Source organism: Epinephelus fuscoguttatus, linkage group LG12 (assembly GCF_011397635.1).
Source record: "Epinephelus fuscoguttatus linkage group LG12, E.fuscoguttatus.final_Chr_v1".
NCBI classification, from domain to species: domain Eukaryota; kingdom Metazoa; phylum Chordata; class Actinopteri; order Perciformes; family Serranidae; genus Epinephelus; species Epinephelus fuscoguttatus.
Genome location: NC_064763.1, coordinates 41,089,148 through 41,112,569, shown reverse-complemented (window position 1 = coordinate 41,112,569; position 23,422 = coordinate 41,089,148). Strand labels below are relative to the sequence as shown.

At 41.4% G+C, this 23,422-nt stretch overlaps 4 protein-coding genes and 1 pseudogene across 10 annotated transcripts in view; 2 read left to right on the top strand and 3 right to left on the bottom strand.

Moving 5' to 3' along the window:
• LOC125898124 (connector enhancer of kinase suppressor of ras 2-like) overlaps positions 1–1,846 on the top strand; it is a 46,725-nt gene extending 44,879 nt beyond the window's left edge. For 3 of the 7 annotated variants that reach the window (XM_049591807.1, XM_049591802.1, XM_049591800.1), the window contains 2 exons: positions 280–479; positions 564–1,845. In XM_049591807.1, coding sequence (XP_049447764.1) covers positions 280–479; positions 564–611 — 248 coding nt within the window. In that variant the 3' untranslated portion in view covers positions 612–1,845. Of the gene's footprint in view, positions 1–279; positions 480–563 lie in introns of all 7 variants that reach the window. The other 4 variants (XM_049591806.1, XM_049591805.1, XM_049591804.1 and 1 more) reach the window with 2 other exon arrangements.
• A 1,791-nt stretch (positions 1,847–3,637) lies between these two features.
• On the bottom strand, positions 3,638–4,736 carry LOC125897844 (olfactory receptor 52Z1P-like; annotated as a pseudogene).
• Positions 4,737–7,260: 2,524 nt separating this feature from the next.
• Positions 7,261–8,573, bottom strand: LOC125897843 (olfactory receptor 52Z1P-like). Its single transcript, XM_049591299.1, has one exon. It carries the CDS (start codon positions 8,571–8,573, stop codon positions 7,557–7,559), a length of 1,017 nt encoding a protein of 338 aa, XP_049447256.1. The 3' UTR covers positions 7,261–7,556.
• Positions 8,574–15,988: 7,415 nt separating this feature from the next.
• LOC125898143 (connector enhancer of kinase suppressor of ras 2-like) lies at positions 15,989–16,700 on the top strand. The gene is made up of 2 exons (XM_049591831.1): positions 15,989–16,233; positions 16,318–16,700. The coding sequence occupies exons 1-2, from the start codon at positions 16,054–16,056 to the stop codon at positions 16,363–16,365; spliced, it is 228 nt and encodes a 75-aa protein (XP_049447788.1). The 5' UTR covers positions 15,989–16,053; the 3' UTR covers positions 16,366–16,700.
• Positions 16,701–17,588: 888 nt separating this feature from the next.
• Positions 17,589–18,817, bottom strand: LOC125898135 (olfactory receptor 52Z1P-like). Its single transcript, XM_049591824.1, has one exon. It carries the CDS (start codon positions 18,687–18,689, stop codon positions 17,673–17,675), a length of 1,017 nt encoding a protein of 338 aa, XP_049447781.1. The 5' UTR covers positions 18,690–18,817; the 3' UTR covers positions 17,589–17,672.
• Between the last annotated feature and the right edge of the window lie 4,605 nt (positions 18,818–23,422).

The window sequence follows — 23,422 nt, the reverse complement described above, 5'->3', positions numbered from 1 at the left end:
ATGTGTGGGCAGAGAGAGACTGCAGTCACAGTTACAGCTACAGCTACAGCTTCATATGGTGGATGAGATTCCTTTTTTAACAGCAAAATACAAGTTAACAGCCTGCATATACAGATTTTTTTTTCCAAATTATCGCCTTGTTTAGTTTAAAAAGGTGATAATTTAGAACAATTCTTTGTAGACAGGCTGTTAACTTGTATTTTGCTGTAAAAAAAATCCCATCCTTCAGTTCAGTCTAATGTCACATCTCTGTTGATGATTGCTTGTCCTTCTTGCCAGGCCATGGACGAGACTGCAGGATGCAGGCAGACTCTCTGGGAGATTTGTACCGGGCTCTGGAGCAGACCAGTCTGTCCACCTCGGCTGACCACAGATCAGCCAGCCGCCTGGAGTACAAGCGCTCATTTGTCCGCCGGGTCAATGACCCCCTGCTCAATGACAAGCTTCATCGCCTCCGGATCCTCCACAGCTCACTTAAGGTAACATATATTGAGCGTTTGTGTCTCCTCATACATGTGTGCTCTATTGGCTAATTACTAATTAATACCTTTACTTCCTTACAGAATGTCCCTCTTCAAGACACAAACCGGTCACTGGGTTTTTTAGGGTAGACTGTGAGGATCAGTGATTTAACCTCAAACGTATTGCCTCTGCCTGTGCCTCACACAGCTGCCATCCCTTTGCTGGAGATTAAAGGCACCAAAAACCTCCCTTTACCTGCTCGGCTTTACATCATCCTTTCCTTTTACAGCATCTTCAACCTCGCTCACCGTGCAGGAGCACAAAGACTTGGTGTCCCTCTCCACTTTAAAAGATGAGGGCTGTTACGAAAAGCAAAAAAAAAAAAGATGTCTGGCTTGATTAAATAACAGGGTTTATGGCAAATAAGCACTTTGCGTCTGTGTCAAAGACTTGTCGGAGAGCTTTGTAACTCATTGCTTACATGCATGGCTGCCTCCCTTCGCTTCTGTTGAATCGTTTTAAACATTATGCTGGAGTTGTGTACAGCCGCTCAATAAGGTCTGACGGAGGAATTAAAAGCTATTTTGGATGTACACAACATTTTGTTATGCATGATTAAAAGACATGTTTGTACAGGGTGTTAAGCTTATATACAGTATATAAATATATATATATATATATTTAATATTACATGACTACAACAACAGTGACCACACAATGTTTTGGGGTACTTATACAAACTGTAAATCAAGTGCTGTGCCTCAGTGATTGTGAATGTACATTGTACTTTTCCAAGGCAGATGAGAGAAGATATAGAGAGCAAGCTATTCCTCGACACAGGAGCACAAGAATATAACGCTGGGCAATAATGAACTAGTATTGTAATATACAAAGGAATGATCAGAATAGTTGTCTATTTTTGTATGCATGCCGTCTACCTAATTGTTTGTAAAACAGTTTTGTATTTCTGAGTGCGTTTGGTCTGGAGAATACTGGTGTCCACCCCTTCCTCCACCGCATTGTGTTTTTGAGACTTATTTTACAATTTGCCCCTGAAAATTGCAGAAGTTGATTTTTTTAAGTGTTAAAAGAAGAATAACTGTATTTATTAAGTGTTTAATGTACAAGCATGCTTTGTATAACTAAAACACATTACCATGCCATTGGAAATTGACTGACATTGCACAAGTGTGCCACATTGTAGCTACATTACTTTTTTATTGAATAAAGTATGGCATGGGCACACACAAGTAAGAGCCATTGTTACATGTTTTCTCTCATAATCACATTTAGATGACTATTTTTAGACTCTACTCCTACCAGAGATCCCAACAAAGGCTGACTCAGAGGATGCTAATAATATATTATACACACACACACACACACACACACACACACACACACACACACTCAGTGTATATGAATCCTCAGGCATTCTTACTCACACATTACATTTTCGTAGGTTATGGTAAATGATACGATCCACAAAGAATAAACACAGGAAACAGTGTAAGTAAACACAAGCAACAGGAATAAAATCTTTCCACTTCTACTGGTTTAATGTGCAGAAAGGTGTCTTTAAAACAGTGGAGTTGATGTTTGGCCCGCACATGTTACTAACACACATTTTCATCCTCACAGACCAGGATCCATATTAACATCGCTGCATGATGGCCTCCGCCACTAAGACATTTTCAGCTGTCTTCAAGGCTAAAACAGCACAAAATTAACTTTGCATTAGTACGTTTAGATGTTGGGAAGGTTACTGTGATTGCCAGTGTCTCTGTTTAACAGGAATATTTGGGTGGGAAGATTCAGTGTGAGAGGATGAAGGCTACAGTAGCTTTTATGCCAAGTTTTTACACATGACTTTGACAACAAAAATAGTTGGCTTGTACAAAGCAGGATGGGAAATCACATAGAAATAGGGGCGCACCGTCAGGAGAGGCAAACCAGGCAACAGTTTGAGGCCCCACGAAAAAAAAAAAATGGGCAAAAGGGGCCCCTGATGGCCACTCATACTGGCATATTTTGCAACATAACCTCCCTTTCACCTCCAAAAAAGGCACTATACAGTGCACCACTGCTGCCTCTCTAAACCCCTCTAAGTTGAGTCCCTGGTATGATAACTGGATACTGTTAGGACAGGGCCTCAGATCACCTCTGCTTAGAAACAGTTGCATCCATATAAGTATCCTGATAATTGGAAAGGTGTCAGGTGTTCTTTACAGTATCTTTATCTGTCTGTGTAGTCAGTTTATTGTTTTCAGTTAAACCTTGCACAATCTTTCACAAATATGGAGCAAAATATAATATAGCACAGTGAATAAGCCAAGTTTCATAACCACAGTCTCATTTCTCTATAGATGTTATATTAATGAGCTCTCTATACGCATCATGTCTTGTGATACTGCACATAATGGTACATTTTAAGATAGGAGTTCTTTCCTCATATTTATTGACCTCAGTTTAGAATAAGATTCTTGATCCAGTTGTCCCGTATGAACAATGGCAAAAGAAAGAATTATGCCAAATGTGAAGGTTTCAAATAAATAAAGTAGCAAAGGCCCCACAAATAAAATCCATCATTAAAGTTCTGTAATAATATTTATAATGTATTTATAGGCACACGGGATAGGGCACAGAAATATTTGTTTTTTGGTGTCTGTGTGGAAGAAGATTATCATTTCATCTTTGCGTTCAACCTCTGTGAAATTACATGTACAAGCTTTCAGGTAAAAAGGCTACTTTCACTTATTCATTCTCAGTTTATTGTGGCACTGATAGCATTAACAGAAAGAAATGTATATAAATCTTCAAAAGCCAAGGGTATCATACACTTGAACAAAACACTGCACTACAAATACATTATTTAAGATCTAAACCCCTTAAAAGCCATAAAACATTTCCATTACCAAAACAAATGCATTAGTAATTCTTGAATTTCTTTGCATCTAAAAAAATCTCAGCCAACAAACAGTATTCATGTTAGAGTTCGCAGAGCAGACAGTGTGAAAGACAAAGGTGCGTTTTAAAGTCCCAGTGGTATATTTAGTCCACGTAGGCACAGACAGACAGACTGAAGCTCAGCACATTATGTGCACAAGGCCTGAGCTTCAGCCTGGTAATACTCCAAGAAGCCCACATGGCATGACAAGAATTCAACTCTCCAAATGTTTTTCTCTGTGCCTGCTGGTCTTGTTTTGTTTTCAATAGCAAATGTGATTAAACAACATGGAGAGACAGGAGATTCTGTATGTCATGTGTTTCCATCAGTCCTCACAGCACCATGCAGGACACACTTTGAATGCATGGTACCAGCAGCCCTCTTGGCTACATTATTTGTTACTTGCCTGCTTTTTCTGCTGAAAAGCCTAAACAGTCGATCTCTCACAACTTGAATACTCAATCCGTAGATTGCTGGATTAAGAAGGGGTGGGAATATCAGGAAGTACACAGATAAGAACAACTTGCTTTGGTAAGGCAGGTGCTTAATATTGAATCGACTTTGTGCTATTTCTAAAAAGCAGCAAATAGAGTAGTTAGTTACGGCGAGCAGGTGTGGGATACAAGTCCGGAGGGCCTTGAGCTTAGATTTGCTGAATGATAACACACATATCCTCAGGATGTGTGCATATGAATAAAAGATCATGACAAGCTGTGGCAGTGTATACAGAACCACAGATAGTAGACCAACAATGTTAACAACAGATGTATCTGTACAGGCAAGTTTCACAAGTGAGTAATTCATACAGTACACCTTTTCTATGGTTCTCTCACAGAACCGCAGCAAGAGTGAAAATTAAAACAATGATAAATGCCAGCATGGGGTACAACCATGTGAAAACAATCAGTTTAACAACTCTCTGTGACATGACTGTATGATAAAGCAGCGGATAACAAATGGCCACATACCTGTCATAACTCATAGCTGCTAAAATGGTGATTTCTGTCATAGCATATGTGTGAACAGCATAGATCTGTGTCTGACAAAAGGGAAGAGATATTTCATATGAGTGTGACAGCAAGGTGCTGAGTACTGCTGGCAGTAGGGCAGTGCCTCCATACAGTCCATTCACAGCCAAGTTACACAGCAAAAAATACATTGGCTCATGCAGGATTTTTTCACAGTAAACTACTCCGATTAACACTATATTTTCAGCAACAATGGTTATGTAGATAATCAGGAAGGCACAGAAGTACAGTGGCTTCAGGCCCTCCATTCCATAGTAATCAGATAGATGAATAGTTGTCACCTCAGAGACATTTTTCATGACGACACAAACCTATAATGGAGCATCTGAGTCATGCAAAATGTACAGTACAATGTTACACTGACTGAGATAAGTTTCAGCTTTGTGTCATTTAACTGCACTGATCAGCGTTTATATACTCTTAATATCAGCAAACAATATTGATGATGTGTTTGCAATTGTTTTAGCACACTTACATCAAAGTCATAATATATTCTCCAGGTATTGTTCACAGCTTGCGTATGGTCTCACTCTCATTATGAAGCACCTCCTAATTGCTTCCAAGGGGCAACATTGACCACTAATGAGCATGTTTATTCATTCAGCTGTTTCCCTCACTCATTCAAAAACACTGATAAAGAATTCCAAATATAGTTTAAAGGACTTAAAAACTATTTTGAATAAAGTTTCGCAGATTTTCAAACAATGTGTTAATTTAAACTGAACACATCCTGACTTGCAAAATAAACTTTTAAGCTGCTTAACATGAACTAAACTAAATTTAGACAAGATTAACTAAGCCATACTACACCAAACTAAAAAGATAAAACAAAAGATGAACTAAATTAAACTCAAGTATGACAGGACAAGTAGAGGTTGATTTTCAGAATAAGGGTTTTATTTACCCAAAAATGAGGCAAACAATTTGAAAAACATGTAACACAGTTCTGGGCCCAGAAAAGAGGTCATCTTAACAGAACTTAACTCAGGCTATGCTAGCTTAAAATATATTGAATAAAACTCAAAACAAAACTGATCCAACAAACTGAATACGAGGGGGAACATACATATAATGGCTGGTCAGACCGTTTTTCAAACAAAGGGGTAGAAGAAGACCCCGATGAGACAGCATATTCAGAACACGAAAACCTTGCCTAGTATGGGAGAGCTGGGGCCTTCTGTGGAACCAGACCTGGGAGCTTCGGTACAGAGGGTACAGTCAATGTCAAAGTGCATAGGCCAGTTTGAACAGGTGGGTTTTGAGAAGGGAAATTCAAGGATTTTATGTTGTCAGACTGTCAAATGTGTGGAGGTAGGGAGTTCCAGAGCCTGGGGCAGTGCAACTGACAGCCCTGGCACCCATGGTGCGGAGACATGAGGTGGGAATGGTCAGGAGACGAGCGCAGGGAGCGGGAGGGGGTAAACTCCTGGAGGTGGTCAGAGAGATTGTGGATGTGGAGGGCTTTGAAGCTGAGCAGAAGGTTTTTGCAGTCAATCCGGTACTGAACAGGGAGTGGGCTGGGGTTGGAGGTGATCAGCGTAGTGAGGTCTGTGGGGTTGACATTTTTGATGTTTCTGAAGGAGATAAGGTGCGTTTACATGTTGGGAAGGTTACTGTGATTTCCTGGATGACTGCCAGTGTCTCTGTTTAACAGGAATATTTGGGTGGGAAGATTCAGTGTGAGAGGATGAAGGCTACAGCAGCTTTTATGCCAAGTTTTTACACATGACTTTGACAACAAAAAATAGTTGGCGTGCACAAAGCAGGATGGGAAATCACATAGAAATAGGGGCGCACCGTCAGGAGAGGCAAACCAGGCAACAGTTTGAGGCCCCACGAAAAAAAAAAATGGGGAAAAGGGGCCCCTGATGGCCACTCATACTGGCATATTTTGCAACATAACCTCCCTTCCACCTCCAAAAAAGGCACTATACAGTGCACCACTGCTGCCTCTCTAAACCCCTCCAAGTTGAGTCCCTGGTATGATAACTGGATACTGTTAGGACAGGGCCTCAGATCACCTCTGCTTAGAAACAGTTGCATCCATATAAGTATCCTGATAATTGGAAAGGAGTCAGGTGTTCTTTACAGTATTGTTATCTGTCTGTGTAGTCAGTTTATTGTTTTCAGTTAAACCTTGCACAATCTTTCACAAATATGGAGCAAAATATAATATAGCACAGTGAATAAGCCAAGTTTCATAACCACAGTCTCATTTCTCTATAGATGTTATATTAATGAGCTCTCTATACACATCTTGTCTTGTGATACTGCACATAATGGTACATTTTAAGATAGGAGTTCTTTCCTCATATTTATTGACCTCAGTTTAGAATAAGATTCTTGATCCAGTTGTCCCGTATGAACAATGGCAAAAGAAAGAATTATGCCAAATGTGAAGGTTTCAAATAAATAAAGTAGCAAAGGCCCCACAAATAAAATCCATCATTAACGTTCTGTAATAATATTTATAATGTATTTATAGGCACACGGGATAGGGCACAGAAATATTTGTTTTTTTGGTGTCGTGTGGAAGAAGATTATCATTTCATCTTTGCATTCAACCTCTGTGAAATTACATGTACAAGCTTTCAGGTAAAAAGGCTACTTTCACTTATTCATTCTCAGTTTATTGTGGCACTGATAGCATTAACAGAAAGAAATGTATATAAATCTTCAAAAGCCAAGGGTATCATACACTTGAACAAAACACTGCACTACAAATACATTATTTAAGATCTAAACCCCTTAAAAGCCATAAAACATTTCCATTACCAAAACAAATGCATTAGTAATTCTTGAATTTCTTTGCATCTAAAAAAATCTCAGCCAACAAACAGTATTCATGTTAGAGTTCGCAGAGCAGACAGTGTGAAAGACAAAGGTGCGCTTTAAAGTCCCAGTGGTATATTTAGTCCACGTAGGCACAGACAGACAGACTGAAGCTCAGCACATTATGTGCACAAGGCCTGAGCTTCAGCCTGGTAATACTCCAAGAAGCCCACATGGCATGACAAGAATTCAACTCTCCAAATGTTTTTCTCTGTGCCTGCTGGTCTTGTTTTGTTTTCAATAGCAAATGTGATTAAACAACATGGAGAGACAGGAGATTCTGTATGTCATGTGTTTCCATCAGTCCTCACAGCACCATGCAGGACACACTTTGAATGCATGGTACCAGCAGCCCTCTTGGCTACATTATTTGTTACTTGCCTGCTTTTTCTGCTGAAAAGCCTAAACAGTCGATCTCTCACAACTTGAATACTCAATCCGTAGATTGCTGGATTAAGAAGGGGTGGGAATATCAGGAAGTACACAGATAAGAACAACTTGCTTTGGTAAGGCAGGTGCTTAATATTGAATCGACTTTGTGCTATTTCTAAAAAGCAGCCAATAGAGTAGTTAGTTACGGCGAGCAGGTGTGGGGTGCAAGTCCGGAGGGCCTTGAGCTTGGATTTGTTGAATGATAACACACATATCTTCAGGATGTGTGCATATGAATAAAAGATCATGACAAGCTGTGGCAGTGCATACAGAACCACAGATAGTAGACCAACAATGTTAACAACAGATGTATCTGTACAGGCAAGTTTCACAAGTGAGTAATTCATACAGTACACCTTTTCTATGGTTCTCTCACAGAACCGCAGCCGAAGAGTGAAATTGTAAACAATGATAAATGCCAGCATGGGGTACAACCATGTGAAAACAATCAGTTTAACAACTCTCTGTGACATGATTGTGTGATAAAGCAGCGGATAACAAATGGCCACATACCTGTCATAACTCATAGCTGCTAAAATGGTGAATTCAGTGATAGCATATGTGTGAACAGCATAGATCTGTGTCTGACAAAAGGGAAGAGATATTTCATATGAGTGTGACAGCAAGGTGCTGAGTACTGCTGGCAGTAGGGCAGTGCCTCCATACAGTCCATTCACAGCCAAGTTACACAGCAAAAAATACATTGGCTCATGCAGGATTTTTTCACAGTAAACTACTCCAATTAACACTATATTTTCAGCAACAATGGTTATGTAGATAATCAGGAAGGCGCAGAAGTACAGTGGCTTCAGGCCCTCCATTCCATAGTAATCAGATAGATGAATAGTTGTCACCTCAGAGACATTTTTCATGACGACACAAATCTATCTTCGAGCGTCTGAGTATTTCAAAAAATACAGTTACACTATCTGAGATGAGATAAGTTTCAGCTTTGTGTCATTCAACTGCACTGATCAGCTTTTATATACTCTTAATATCAGCCAACAGTACTGTTACAACCCAGCTAGCAGGGGAAAAGGAAGCAACACAAAAACAATCTGACTAATCAAAAATAAAAGGAAAACAAATTCTGACTATCTAATCTAGCTTTTAAAAACAAACAACAACAAAACAGCACCCCTGCACCTAGTGTCTCTATACAGATAATTATCTAAGTGTGGATGGAAATGTTTGGAATCAGTCAAAAGCGTAACAATTTCTAACAACCTGGCCACACTTCAATGGTTCACAAAATCTACAAAAGCTTATGACAAGCTACAAACGCTACAAGTTGGCTGTCTAACACAACACAAAGTTCTCAGACAAAGAGGCCAGCTGCCACCAACAGTCAGCCTCCTGGACTGAACACTGGCAGGGCACTTGTAGATGCTGGGCCTTGATTGGGTGGCTGTGATTGGCCCACTCCACTGGTGCTGCACCAATCAGGGACCCAGATGAGCTGTGGGCTGGGCGGTCAGAAGCAGCAGAGGCGCACCAATCAAGACAGAGGGGGTGGAGCTTCTGAGTCCAGTGGAGGTGCAGGCAGCTTGGCAGAATTGTAATTGTAATTTCAATTTCTTTGTGTATTCTTGTGTTTGCAAATACTTCAGATGTCTTGACCTCTTAACCTCCCACCCAGATACAAAATCCTGCAGGATGCGCCAGGTGTGAAACACACCCTAGGGGGTCGGAGCCAATACCTGCCGGTCCTCAGATATAATGTTTAAGCTTTCCCATGCTCGGGGTCTTTCTTCATTCTGACTGCTCGTGTGCTGATTGACCTTTTCTTTGCAAAGAAAATAAAAACCTTGTCGGCCGGTAGAAGTCTCTATTTCATTATTCACCAGCAACAGAGAATTTCCACAACAGCAGACAGAGGGAAAAGTTAGTCTTACACACACACACACACACACACACACAAGGTAGAAAGAGATGCGGCCATAGCAAATACTGATAATGGCCATGTTTCCCAGTTAAGAGCAATCTTAGGACTTAAGAGCACAGTTAAGATCGTCTTTGGTAAGAAGGGTCGCTAAGATAAGAGTCAATCAATCAATCAATTTTATTTATAAAGCCCGATATCACAAATCACAGTTTGCCTCACAGGGCTTTACAGCATACGACATCCCTGTGTCACAGCGGATATGGAAAAACTCCCCCAAAAAAACCCTTTAAGGGGGGGAAAAAACGGTAGAAACCTCAGAAGAGTGTTTCCCAGATGCCTTCTTAATGTCCTTCTTAGGATTGCTCTTTAAGACGCTCTAAACAGGAGCTGACCACTGCCGCGGTGCTGAAATGTGTGTATGTGTGTTCTAATAATTCTAATGAAAAACTAAGACGATAAATATTTGTTAATGACCTATTTTCACAAAGAAAACAAGACTACATCTAAATAAGAAGTAGTCTTGGTAAGAGAATCATGAGGAAATGTATTACATTTATACAAAAATATGAAAGATGGACGAAAGGACAAATGAACTTAAAGACCTGCATTGTATCCCGACCACATTGTATCCTTGCATTCATCAACGCTGTGTCTCTGCTAATGATCATCTTAACGTGACCAGTTCACGGAAGGACAAAACTGACAGATTTATGGACTATATCACTCTACACTGAGAATAAGACAAAACGCCAGGTATAAACTATGGAAACACACAGGCAGCACGCTGACAGTTGTAAAAGAGTTAATGTGACATATATGTGCAGATGTGTGAAAACACAGCTGCTACCCAAAGCACTAATTCCCTGCTGCGCGCATGTGTAATTACAGGTAACAGGTGTATCCAAGTAGCAATTACATCCGTTTATAAAATGACCTGTGGGTATAGGTGCACACATTAAGACAGAATGGCAGAAGCAGTAACCCTGCGTTCTCAGAGCGCAGTGTTCTGGTGGGATAATATGGCACTATGAGCTCTCTAAGATATGACGGAGCTTGACCATTTAGAGCTTTATAAGTTAACAGTAGGATTTTAAATTCAATTCTGGATTTTACAGGGAGCCAGTGCAGAGAAGCTAAAACAGGAGAAATATGATCTAGTTTCTTAGTTCCTGTTAGTACACGTGCTGCTGCATTCTGAATTAGCTGGAGAGTTTTTCAGGACTTACTAGAGCTACCTGATAATAGAGAGTTACAGTAATCCAGCCTTGAGGTAACAAAAGCGTGGACCAATTTTTCTGCATCTTTTCGGGTCAGGATAGGCCTAATTTTCGCAATATTATGCAGATGAAAAAATGCAGTCCGTGAGGTTTGTTTTAAATGAGAATTAAAAGACAAATCTTGATCAAATATTACTCTGAGGTTTCTTACGGTAGTGCTAGAGGCCAGAGCAATGCCATCTAGAGAAACTATGTCATCAGATAAAGAGTCTCTGAGTTGTTTGGGGCCAAGAACAATAACTTCAGTTTTGTCTGAATTTAACATCAGGAAATTGGTGCTCATCCAAGTTTTTATGTCCTTAAGGCAATTATGAAGTTTAGTTAATTGATTAATTTCTTCTGGCTTCATCGATAAATACAACTGTGTATCATCCGCATAACAATGGAAATTTACAGTGATTTCTAATGATGTTACCTAAAGGAAGCATATATAGAGTAAATAGGATTGGTCCGAGCACAGAACCTTGCGGAACTCCAAAACAAACTTTAGTACGTAAGGATGATTCATTATGAACATGAACAAACTGAAAACGATCAGATAAATAAGATTTAAACCAGCTCAGTGCAGAACCTTTTAGGCCAATTAAGTGTTCCAGTCTCTGTAGCAGAATTTGATGGTCAATTGTGTCAAAGGCCGCACTAAGATCTAATAAAACAAGTACAAGTCCTATGTCTGAAGCAATCAGAAGATCATTTGTAATTTTAACTAGTGCTGTCTCAGTGCTATGATGCACTCTAAATCCTGACTGAAATTCCTCAAATAAATGACTATCATGGAGAAAATCACACAGCTGGTCTCAAGGATCAATCCTAAATGGAGTTGAAATTAGAAAGAGTAAAGAATAAAAGTCTTCCCACCTATATTCAACAATTTTTTAAATTAAGAGAAAAAATATATAATTTAAGAGGGTTGAGTGTCTTTGAAATAAGTAATGTGAGAACTAATGTTAAATATAGATTTGTTTCATTTTTGGGAGTTAAATTATGGAATCGGTTTAGTGATGAGTTGAAACTGTGTAATTGTGTTGAGTTTCAAAAAAACATTGAAAGGTAAAATAATTAAATATTACAGTGTAAAATGATTGAATTGTGAAATGATTAAGAAGAAGAATTTAGAGTAAATTTTGTTGTGTTTTTTTCTTTGTATGACTGATATTCTGGGTTATTTTATGGATTTTACAGGACAGGCAAAAATAAGCCTCGGCTTCAGCCTATTCCTTTTTCGGTTACAGAGTTTGTTAAATTTTGTTGTGAGAAAATGTGTAGTGCAAACATGTATGTAAATGTTTTGTCAGTTGATTGCACACAATTTAAGTATTGTATATTGTAACTGAAATAAACTATTCATTCAGTCATTCAGGGTCTTTGAAAGAAAGGGAAGATTAGATATTGGTCTATAGTTGGCTAACACCTCTGGATCCAGGGTGGGCTTCTTTAGGACAGGTTTAATTACAGCTACCTTAAAAGACTGTGGTACATAGCCTGTTAATAAGGATATATTGATCATGTCAAATAAGTGAGTGTTAACTAAAGGTTAAGATGATCAATTCGGGGGAGGTTAAATTCGATACCAGAAACCTCTGTTACTGAAGGACTTGGTACTGAATTTAACAACGGAGTAATCATTTCCTTAAATTTTGGACAGCACTATCTAATAAACATCTAGTATAGTAACTGTTGCTGAGTGGCGTGTAATCGAGTAAAAAGAAATCAAAAGTAATCAGATAATGATCTGATAGCGAGGGATTCTGTGGAAAGACTGTTAGGTTATCAATTTCAATTCCATATGTCAGAACTAGATCGAGGGTATGGTTAAAACAGTGAGTGGGTTCATGTACACCCTGACTGAAGCCAATGGAGTCTAATAATGAGATCTCTGACTCTCTGAACTCTGAGCCCAAGACGAATTTCCTGTAAAGGACAATAAAGTTTATTTGATTTGATTTGATTTGATTTGAGATAAACGCGGTAGCCAGGGAGTCATTATCAACGTCAACATGAATGTTAAAATCGCTTACAATAATAACTTTATCTGATTTAAGAACTAAACTCGATAGAAACTCTGAGAATTCAGATACAAATTCAGAATACGGGCCAGGAGCACGGTACACTATAACAAATAAAAGTGGCTGCGAGGTTTTCCAGGTCGGATGTAAAAGACTAAGAACAAGGCTTTCAAATGAATTATAATCTAGTTTAGGTTTAGGGCTGATTAACAGACTACAGTTAAAAATGGCTGCAATTCCCAGTCCTCGGCTGCTGCCTCGAGGAATGTGGGTATTATTATGACTGGGAGGAGTGGATTCATTTAGACTAACATACTCATCTTGACACAGCCAGGTTTCAGTGAGACTGAGTAAATCAGTATGATTATCTGATATTAATTTGTTTACTAATGCTGCTTTAGACGATAGAGACCTGATATTTAACAGTCCACATTTATTTCTCCTGTTTTGTCTTTCTGTCACAGAAGAGGTTTTAATTTTTATGAGGTTGTTATGCACAACTCCTCTTTGTTTAATTTTGGATTTAGATAATTTAGGCGGTCGGGGGACAGACACTGTTTGTATAAAACTATGGGTGGGTAATTGCACTCGAAGCTCAGAGAAGCGTGTAGGATTGCGACTCTGAGTCCTGATCTCAACTCTGGGTTGTCAGGGTTTTGAATTACTAATAAACTTTGCCAGGTTTCTAGATATGAGAGCAGCTCCATCCAAAGTGAGATGAATGCCGTCTCTCCTAATAAGACCAGGTTTTCCCCAGAAAGTTTGCCAGTTATTAACAAAACCCACATCGTTTGCTGGACACCACCTGGACAGCCAGCGATTAAATGATGACATGCGGCTAAACATGTCATCACTGGTCAGATTTGGGAGGGGTCCAGAGAAAACTATGGAGTCCGACATCGTTTTTGCGTATTCACACAACGAGGCAATATTAATTTTAGTGACCTCCGACTGGCGTAACTGGGTGTCATTGCCGCCAACGTGACTAATGATCTTACTAAATCTACGTTTAGCTTTAGCCAGCAGTTTTAAATTTGATTCAGTGTCTCCCACTCTGGCCCCAGGGATTTGACGATGGCCGCCGGAGTTTCATCCTGAGCGGGTGTGTCGCTGAGTGGGGAAAAGCAGTTGTAAACGTGAACAGGCTGGTGGTGAACCGTGGGCTTCGGCCTGGAGCTATGGTTCTCCCGGACAGTTACCCAGCCTCCCGGCTGCACGGGGGTTACCGGGGGACCACTAGCAGAGTCTATGCTATGTGGCTCTGCACCGGCTACAGGGGACTGGCTAACTACCGCAGCTACCGAGTGGTTTTCCATGGTGCGCAGCCGCGCTTCTAATTCACTGAGCCTCTCCTCCAACGCAGCAAATAAGCTACACTTGTTACAATTACCACTGTCGCTAAAGGAGGCAGAGGCATAACTGAACATTTGGCACACTGAGGAAGAAAGAGCAGGGGAAGGAGAAGCCATCGCTAAGCTAATGTAGCTAACAAGGCTAAGACATTAGCAAGAAAGTCGTAAAAAGGAGGAGAGCTATAAGTGCTTAAACAGAACTAGCGTGGGTTAAGACTTGAATTAGATTTCTTTCCAGAAAAATGTCCTGGTAACTCAAGATCCGCTGACCTTGGTGTCAACTTGCAATATTTTTGAGTCCCTTAACAAGTCACTTGTTAGCTTCGGCTCTCTGCCATTTCACGCTGGGCAGGTAGCATACACTCTGCTGATGTGAATGTGTGGGCAGAGAGAGACTGCAGTCACAGTTACAGCTACAGCTACAGCTTCATATGGTGGATGAGATTCCTTTTTTAACAGCAAAATACAAGTTAAAGGGCCAGTGTGTAATATTTGGCATGATTTTTGTCAATCTGAATCTGAATCTGAATCTTCTACCCATTAATATGTTTATATAAGTGTATAATCGCTATAAAATAAAATTTGTTTGGTTTTCGTAGCCTTATAGTTATGCTTATATATGCTTATATATATATATATATATATATATAGAGCAAGGGCCTTGCTTTAGAGAGGTCACCATCTTGTGCCGCCATGTATGTACGGCAGACCGAGTGGACAATCCAGCCAGCCAGAGAACGCGTTTCGCGTGTATAAATAAACCAACGAAGACAGCGGAAGGAAGGAAGAAGGAGGAGGAAACAGCAGAGAGTGTTAGTAGTTCATTGATAGAGAGTAGTGAAAAGTTTTTTAGTTATAAAGTTTGCGAATGGACCACACTTACCACGCAACAGGAGAGAATGAACCCAAACCGTCATCTGCGAGGAAAAGAAGACGTAACTTCACTCCTTGTGATGCACTCTCTGCGGCGCTTTTCCTCCTGATGACATATCTCCCCAACGATGGTAGCAGTAGCACCGAATCCCATTCTGTGCATTCAGCCTCTCTTCTCGCCGGCCAGCATCAAACACATGGAGTTCCTCATATGTGTGTCTGCTCAAACAGGTATGGCTCTGGGTCTGTGTCCGCTACAAGAAACTCTTCAAAATCGCGTTCAAAGTCGTCCATTGCAGCTACTATAGTCCGGAGATATTGCTAGGCTAAATAAACAGCTGAGCTCTGTTTACAGGCTACGCTGTCAGTCAGTGTGCGGGCTGGAGGTTGGCGGAGCAGAGAGGGGAGGGGGTGCCCGCTTGGTATGGTTAACGAGTATGTGTGTATGAAGTGTGTCTGTTACGCTAGAAGAGTCAACGGAGTCTTTTACCCCCTGGAGTGTTACTGGAGTTTTTGGAGTGCTCAAATAAACTGGCCTTTTTCCCGAACGCTCCTCTGGTCTCCTGCTCGTGAGGGATTCATTACAATATCGTAACATAGCTTAGATTTCTAAATAAACATACAACTCGTCGCTAGATAGACCTACTCCTGAAAAACTTGTGTGCAAGGCTTTTTGTCCCTACGAGGCCGCTGTCATTTACCCAACGGGAGTGGTGAGCGAGTGAGCCCTGCAATCTAGAATTTGGCCACTGATGTCACTGTATATAGAGATTTTTTTTCTAAATTATCGCCTTGTTTAGTTTAAAATGGTGATAATTTAGAAAAATTCTCTGTAGACAGGCTGTTAACTTGTAGGTTATTTTACTGTAGAAAAAATCCCATCCTTCAGTTCAGTTTAATGTCACATCTCTGTTGATGATTGCTTGTCCTTCTTGCCAGGCCATGGACAAGACTGCAGGATGCAGGCAGACTCTCTGGGAGATTTGTACCGGGCTCTGGAGCAGACCAGTCTGTCCACCTCGGCTGACCACAGATCAGCCAGCCGCCTGGAGTACAAGCGCTCATTTGTCCGCCGGGTCAATGACCCCCTGCTCAATGACAAGCTTCATCGCCTCCGGATCCTCCACAGCTCACTTAAGGTAACATATATTGAGCGTTTGTGTCTCCTCATACATGTGTGCTCTATTGGCTAATTACTAATTAATACCTTTACTTCCTTACAGAATGTCCCTCTTCAAGACACAAACCGGTCACTGGGTTTTTTAGGGTAGACTGTGAGGATCAGTGATTTAACCTCAAACGTATTGCCTCTGCCTGTGCCTCACACAGCTGCCATCCCTTTGCTGGAGATTAAAGGCACCAAAAACCTCCCTTTACCTGCTCGGCTTTACATCATCCTTTCCTTTTACAGCATCTTCAACCTCGCTCACCGTGCAGGAGCACAAAGACTTGGTGTCCCTCTCCACTTTAAAAGATGAGGGTTGTTACGAAAAGCAAAAAAAAAAAAGATGTCTGGCTTGATTAAATAACAGGGTTTATGGCAAATAAGCACTTTGCGTCTGTGTCAAAGACTTGTCGGAGAGCTTTGTAACTCATTGCTTACATGCATGGCTGCCTCCCTTCGCTTCTGTTGAATTGTTTTAGTGACTAAGCCAAGTTTCATAGCCACAGTCTCATTTCTCTATAGATGTTATATTAATGAGCTCTCTATACGCATCTTGTCTTGTGATACTGCACATAATGGTACATTTTAAGATAGGAGTTCTTTCCTCATATTTATTGACCTCAGTTTAGAATAAGATTCTTGATCCAGTTGTCCCGTATGAACAATGGCAAAAGAAAGAATTATGCCAAATGTGAAGGTTTCAAATAAATAAAGTAGCAAAGGCCCCACAAATAAAATCCATCATTAAAGTTCTGTAATAATATTTATAATGTATTTATAGGCACATGGGATAGGACACAGAAATATTTGTTTTTTGGTGTCGTGTGGAAGAAGATTATCATTTCATCTTTGCATTCAACCTCTGTGAAATTACATGTACAAGCTTTCAGGTAAAAAGGCTACTTTCACTTATTCATTCTCAGTTTATTGTGGCACTGATAGCATTAACAGAAAGAAATGTATATAAATCTTCAAAAGCCAAGGGTATCATACATTTGAACAAAACACTGCACTACAAATACATTATTTAAGATCTAAACCCCTTAAAAGCCATAAAACATTTCCATTACCAAAACAAATGCATTAGTAATTCTTGAATTTCTTTGCATCTAAAAAAATCTCAGCCAACAAACAGTATTCATGTTAGAGTTTGCAGAGCAGACAGTGTGAAAGACAAAGGTGCGCTTTAAAGTCCCAGTGGTATATTTAGTCCACGTAGGCACAGACAGACAGACTGAAGCTCAGCACATTATGTGCACAAGGCCTGAGCTTCAGCCTGGTAATACTCAAGAAGCCCACATGGCATGACAAGAATTCAACTCTCCAAATGTTTTTCTCTGTGCCTGCTGGTCTTGTTTTGTTTTCAATAGCAAATGTGATTAAACAACATGGAGAGACAGGAGATTCTGTATGTCATGTGTTTCCATCAGTCCTCACAGCACCATGCAGGACACACTTTGAATGCATGGTACCAGCAGCCCTCTTGGCTACATTATTTGTTACTTGCCTGCTTTTTCTGCTGAAAAGCCTAAACAGTCGATCTCTCACAACTTGAATACTCAATCCGTAGATTGCTGGATTAAGAAGGGGTGGGAATATCAGGAAGTACACAGATAAGAACAACTTGCTTTGGTAAGGCAGGTGCTTAATATTGAATCGACTTTGTGCTATTTCTAAAAGGCAGCCAATAGAGTAGTTAGCTATAGCGAGCAGGTGTGGGGTGCAAGTCCGGAGGGCCTTGAGCTTAGATTTGCTGAATGATAACACACATATCCTCAGGATGTGTGCATATGAATAAAAGATCATGAAAAGCTGTGGCAGTATATATAGAACCACAGATAGTAGACCAACAATGTTAACAACAGATGTATCTGTACAGGCAAGTTTCACAAGTGAGTAATTCATACAGTACACCTTTTCTATGGTTCTCTCACAGAACCGCAGCCGAAGAGTGAAAATTAAAACAATGATAAATGCCAGCATGGGGTACAACCATGTGAAAACAATAAGTTTAACAACTCTCTGTGACATGACTGTGTGATAAAGCAGCGGATAACAAATGGCCACATACCTGTCATAACTCATAGCTGCTAAAATGGTGAATTCTGTCATAGCATATGTGTGAACAGCATAGATCTGTGTCTGACAAAAGGGAAGAGATATTTCATATGAGTGTGACAGCAAGGTGCTGAGTACTGCTGGCAGTAGGGCAGTGCCTCCATACAGTCCATTCACAGCCAAGTTACACAGCAAAAAATACATTGGCTCATGCAGGATTTTTTCACAGTAAACTACTCCGATTAACACTATATTTTCAGCAACAATGGTTATGTAGATAATCAGGAAGGCACAGAAGTACAGTGGCTTCAGGCCCTCCATTCCATAGTAATCAGATAGATGAATAGTTGTCACCTCAGAGAAATTTTTCATGACGACACAAATCTATAATGGAGCATCTGAGTCATACAAAATGTACAGTACAATGTTACACTGACTGAGATAAGTTTCAGCTTTGTGTCATTTAACCGCACTGATCAGCGTTTATATACTCTTAATATCAGCAAACAATATTGATGATGTGTTTGCAATTGTTTTAGCACACTTACATCAAAGTCATAATATATTCTCCAGGTATTGTTCACAGCTTGCGTATGGTCTCACTCTCATTATGAAGCACCTCCTAATTGCTTCCAAGGGGCAACATTGACCACTAATGAGCATGTTTATTCATTCAGCTGTTTCCCTCACTCATTCAAAAACACACTGATAAAGAATTCCAAATATAGTTTAAAGGACTTAAAAACTATTTTGAATAAAGTTTCGGCAGATGTTCAAACAATGTGTTAATTTAAACTGAACACATCCTGACTTGCAAAATAAACTTTTAAGCTGCTTAACATGAACTAAACTAAATTTAGACAAGATTAACTAAGCCATACTACACCAAACTAAAAAGATAAAACAAAAGATGAACTAAATTAAACTCAAGTATGACAGGACAAGTAGAGGTTGATTTTCAGAATAAGGGTTTTATTTACCCAAAAATGAGGCAAACAATTTGAAAAACATGTAACAGTTCTGGGCCCAGAAAAGAGGTCATCTTAACAGAACTTAACTCAGGCTATGCTAGCTTAAAATATATTGAATAAAACTCAAAACAAAACTGATCCAACAAACTGAATACGAGGGGGAACATACATATAATGGCTGGTCAGACCATTTTTCAAACAAAGGGGTAGAAGAAGACCCCGATGAGACAGCATATTCAGAACACGAAAACCTTGCCTAGTATGGGAGAGCTGGGGCCTTCTGTGGAACCAGACCTGGGAGCTTCGGTACAGAGGGTACAGTCAATGTCAAAGTGCATCAGCCAGTTTGAACAGGTGGGTTTTGAGAAGGGAAATTCAAGGATTTTATGTTGTCAGACTGTCAAATGTGTGGAGGTAGGGAGTTCCAGAGCCTGGGGCAGTGCAACTGACAGCCCTGGCACCCATGGTGCGGAGACATGAGGTGGGAATGGTCAGGAGACGAGCGCAGGGAGCGGGAGGGGGTAAACTCCTGGAGGTGGTCAGAGAGATTGTGGTTGTGGAGGGCTTTGAAGCTGAGCAGAAGGTTTTTGCAGTCAATCCGGTACTCAACAGGGAGTGGGCTGGGGTTGGAGGTGATCAGGGTAGTGAGGTCTGTGGGGTTGACATTTTTGATGTTTCTGAAGGAGACAGTCTGATGCTCATTAACTTTGGATAATGGGGCATGAACCTCAAACAACAACCTTGAACAACTTCATGATCAGAGACGGGGAACTCGTTGGCAGAGAGATTAGAGGGAATGGTACCAGTGCAACAGACTGAGTCAAGTGTATGACCCTTGTTGTGTGTTGGGAGGTTGCAATATTGTGTAATACTGAGACAGTGATGAGTGAAATGAAATCATTGGCTAAAGGGTTGGATAGTTCATCAATATGAATTTTAAAGTCAGCCAGGAGAATGACGGTGGGGGATATGGCACATACAGATGTTAATAGTGAGGAGAATTCAGTGAGAAAGACTGAGGAAGGCTTTGGTGGTCAGTAGATGGCAACAATAATGATGGGTTTGGGACCTGTGAGTTTTACTGCTAAGCATTCGAAAGAGGAGTGACTGGGGACAGTAACAGCAGTGACTTTGATGGTCTCACGATATAGCACAGCGAGTCCACCCCCCTGATTGCAAAAATTCCAAAGAAAGGCAATCTGCAAGATTGTAACAACTGGAGAGGCATCACATTGCTGTCCATACCATCCAAGGTCTTCTGTAGAATCCTTCTAACCAGAATTGACGACGCAATCAACACCAAACTGAGACAGGAACAGGCGGGCTTCAGGAGAGGAAGAGGATGTACTGACCAGATATTCACACTAAGGAACATCATTGAGCAATGCCTGGAGTGGAACAACCCACTGTACATCAACTTCATCGACTTCCGGAAAGCTTTTGACAGCTTACATCTCAACACCCTGTGGAAGATTGTGCAATCCTGTGGAGTTCCTCCAAAGATAATTGCACTGATAAAGATGTTTTACCACCAGTTTGAGTGTAGTGTGATCACAAACGGCAACCTCACTGATTGGTTCCCTGTGGAATCTGGAGTATGCCAAGGGTGCATCATCTCTCCCATCCTCTTCTTGATTGCCATCGACTGGACCATGAGGAAAACAACCTCAGATAAACCATCCAATGGACACTCTTCACCCAGCTGGAAGATCTCGACTATGGTGATGACCTGGCCATTCTCTCCACAAACCACACTCATATGCAAGAGAAGACTGACAGGACTGACAGATATGCCAGACAGATGGGTTTGACTATTAACACCTCTAAAACCCAAGTGATGTGCATTAACTCAACACCCCCTGCACCAATCACTGTGGATGGCAAGGCACTCGACTATGTTGAAGAGTTCACATATCTGGGCAGTCGACTCAGCAAGGACAGTGCATGCAGTAAAGACATCAGCATACGGCTTAGTAAAGCCCGCAACACATTCGCCATGCTCCATACCATCTGGAAGTCAAAGCAGTACAGCTTGAGAACCAAGATCCAACTGTATAACAGTAACGTTAAATCAGTTCTGCTGTACGGCTCAGAATGCTGGCGGGTTGTTGAGAGTGACATGCAGAAGGTCAGTGCATTCCACAACAGATGCCTCCGGAGAATATGCCACATCTTCTGGCCTGACAGGATTTCAAACCATGACCTGTACACAAACACCAACTCTCGCAATGTGGTGCTGGAAATCAAGCAACGCCGACTCCAATGGCTTGGACATGTCCTGAGGATGGACCAGAACTATATTCCCAGAGTAGCCCTGAGATGGACTCCACCTGGGAAGAGAAAGCAAGGCCGGCCGAAAACCACCTGGCGGAGAACTGTGGCCTTGGAGCTGAAAACAGCAAACCTTTCCTTGTGCAGCATGCTGCACAAGACCGGACCAGATGGAAGCAGATTGTCACAGCCTTATGTTCCTGAAGGAACGAAGAGGACTAAGTAAGTAAGTAAGTAAGTAAACTGATGAGCAGGGTGATTATAAGGAAGCTGAAAGACAAGCCTGGCAGGAGCAGAGGAGTAGAGAGTCTGCTGTTAGCCGCCATGGAGTGTTACACAACAGCAGGGTAACCAGACACATGTCACCTGGTTTAGGCGGCAGATTAGCGCCCAGGACTTGGTGCCCAGGGAGAGGAGACAGAGGAGCAGCAGATGGTCACCAGAACAGAGGATCCGGCAGAAGCCAGCACAGCAGAGAGGTTCACACAGGGCAGGCACACTAGACATATGCTGCCGGGTCTGAGTAGCAGGTTATCCAGCAGGCACTGGGTGGGGTGGCCGTTAACGAAACACAGGAATGTCAAGGTGCCATGGAGAGGAAGCAGAGTAGCAGCAGACTGTCCCGATCAAGTGTGCAGTAAGGCACACCAGAACAGAGAGTCCAGCCACAAGTAGCACAGCGGAGACCCGACAGTCCCAGGGCCGCAGGTGAGGCTTTTGCCAGCAGGGTTAGCTTCCAGACTACCAAGTGACAGCAACAATTGCACCAGGCAAACCGAGACAGCCAGATTGTAGAACAGCTGTTTCTGTGTCTCAGAGTGTTATATCAGAATTTAAATACTATCTAACAGATGAAGCAAAGTCTGACTGGACAGACAACATTCAGGGTTCAGTGGCTTAGAGCCAAACAAATTAAACAAAACAGCGGAGGAGGCACGGCAGCAGCTTGTCAGGGGTCCCTTCACTCTGCCATGTCACTTCCCTCCTCCATTTGTGGACATTAAGGAGGTGAATCTATCCTCCTAGGAGAAGATAGATTACCTCCCTGTACTTCCTGGCTCCCAAGAAGACAAGAGACTTCAGACCCATTTTGGATCTCTGTATCCTATGCTAATACATTGCCTGCAAAACATTCCATATGCTAACTATCAAGCAGTTACTGGAACTGATACAGCCGAGCGATTGGTTCACAACAACTGATTTAAAGAATGCGTACTTTCATGTCGAGGTGGCTCCAAAATACAGGAAATGCTTACTTTTCACCCTCCAAAGTATGGCCTACGAGTACAACACACTGCTGTTTGGCTTTTCCCGGGCACCTCGCACCTTCAGCAAATGTGTGGAAATGGCGTTTCGACCTCTGCTCTTCTAACCATGGGGGTCTTCTTTTATCTCAACAACCTAATCATCATTGCCAAGTCCAAGAGAGTGCCTATGTTCCACACAGCCCAGTTCATCTTACACCTAACCACACTGGGGTTCGTAAGCAACTGGAAGAGGAGCAGCCCCCAACCACACCATTGGGTGTAGTATTTTGGATTGTGCTCCATGCACGCAGCCTGCAAGCCACTCTGTCTGAACACAAATGGATGGTCCTGCGACAAGCAGTTATTAAGCTGCAGCTTAGCGCACTGTCATGTAGATACTTGGGTTCATGGCAGCAGCCCACTCAGTGGTACCATTGGGACTACTGCATATGCAGAGCCTAAAGAGGTGGATGCCTGGATGTCAAGAAGCACAAGTGGCACTAAGTAACCATTTCCTACTGAGTATGGGACAACCTAAGATACTGGGGGTCCCCACAACAACTGCACTGTGGTGGCCTACATCAAGAGGCAAGGCAGAATTCAACCCACTACCCTG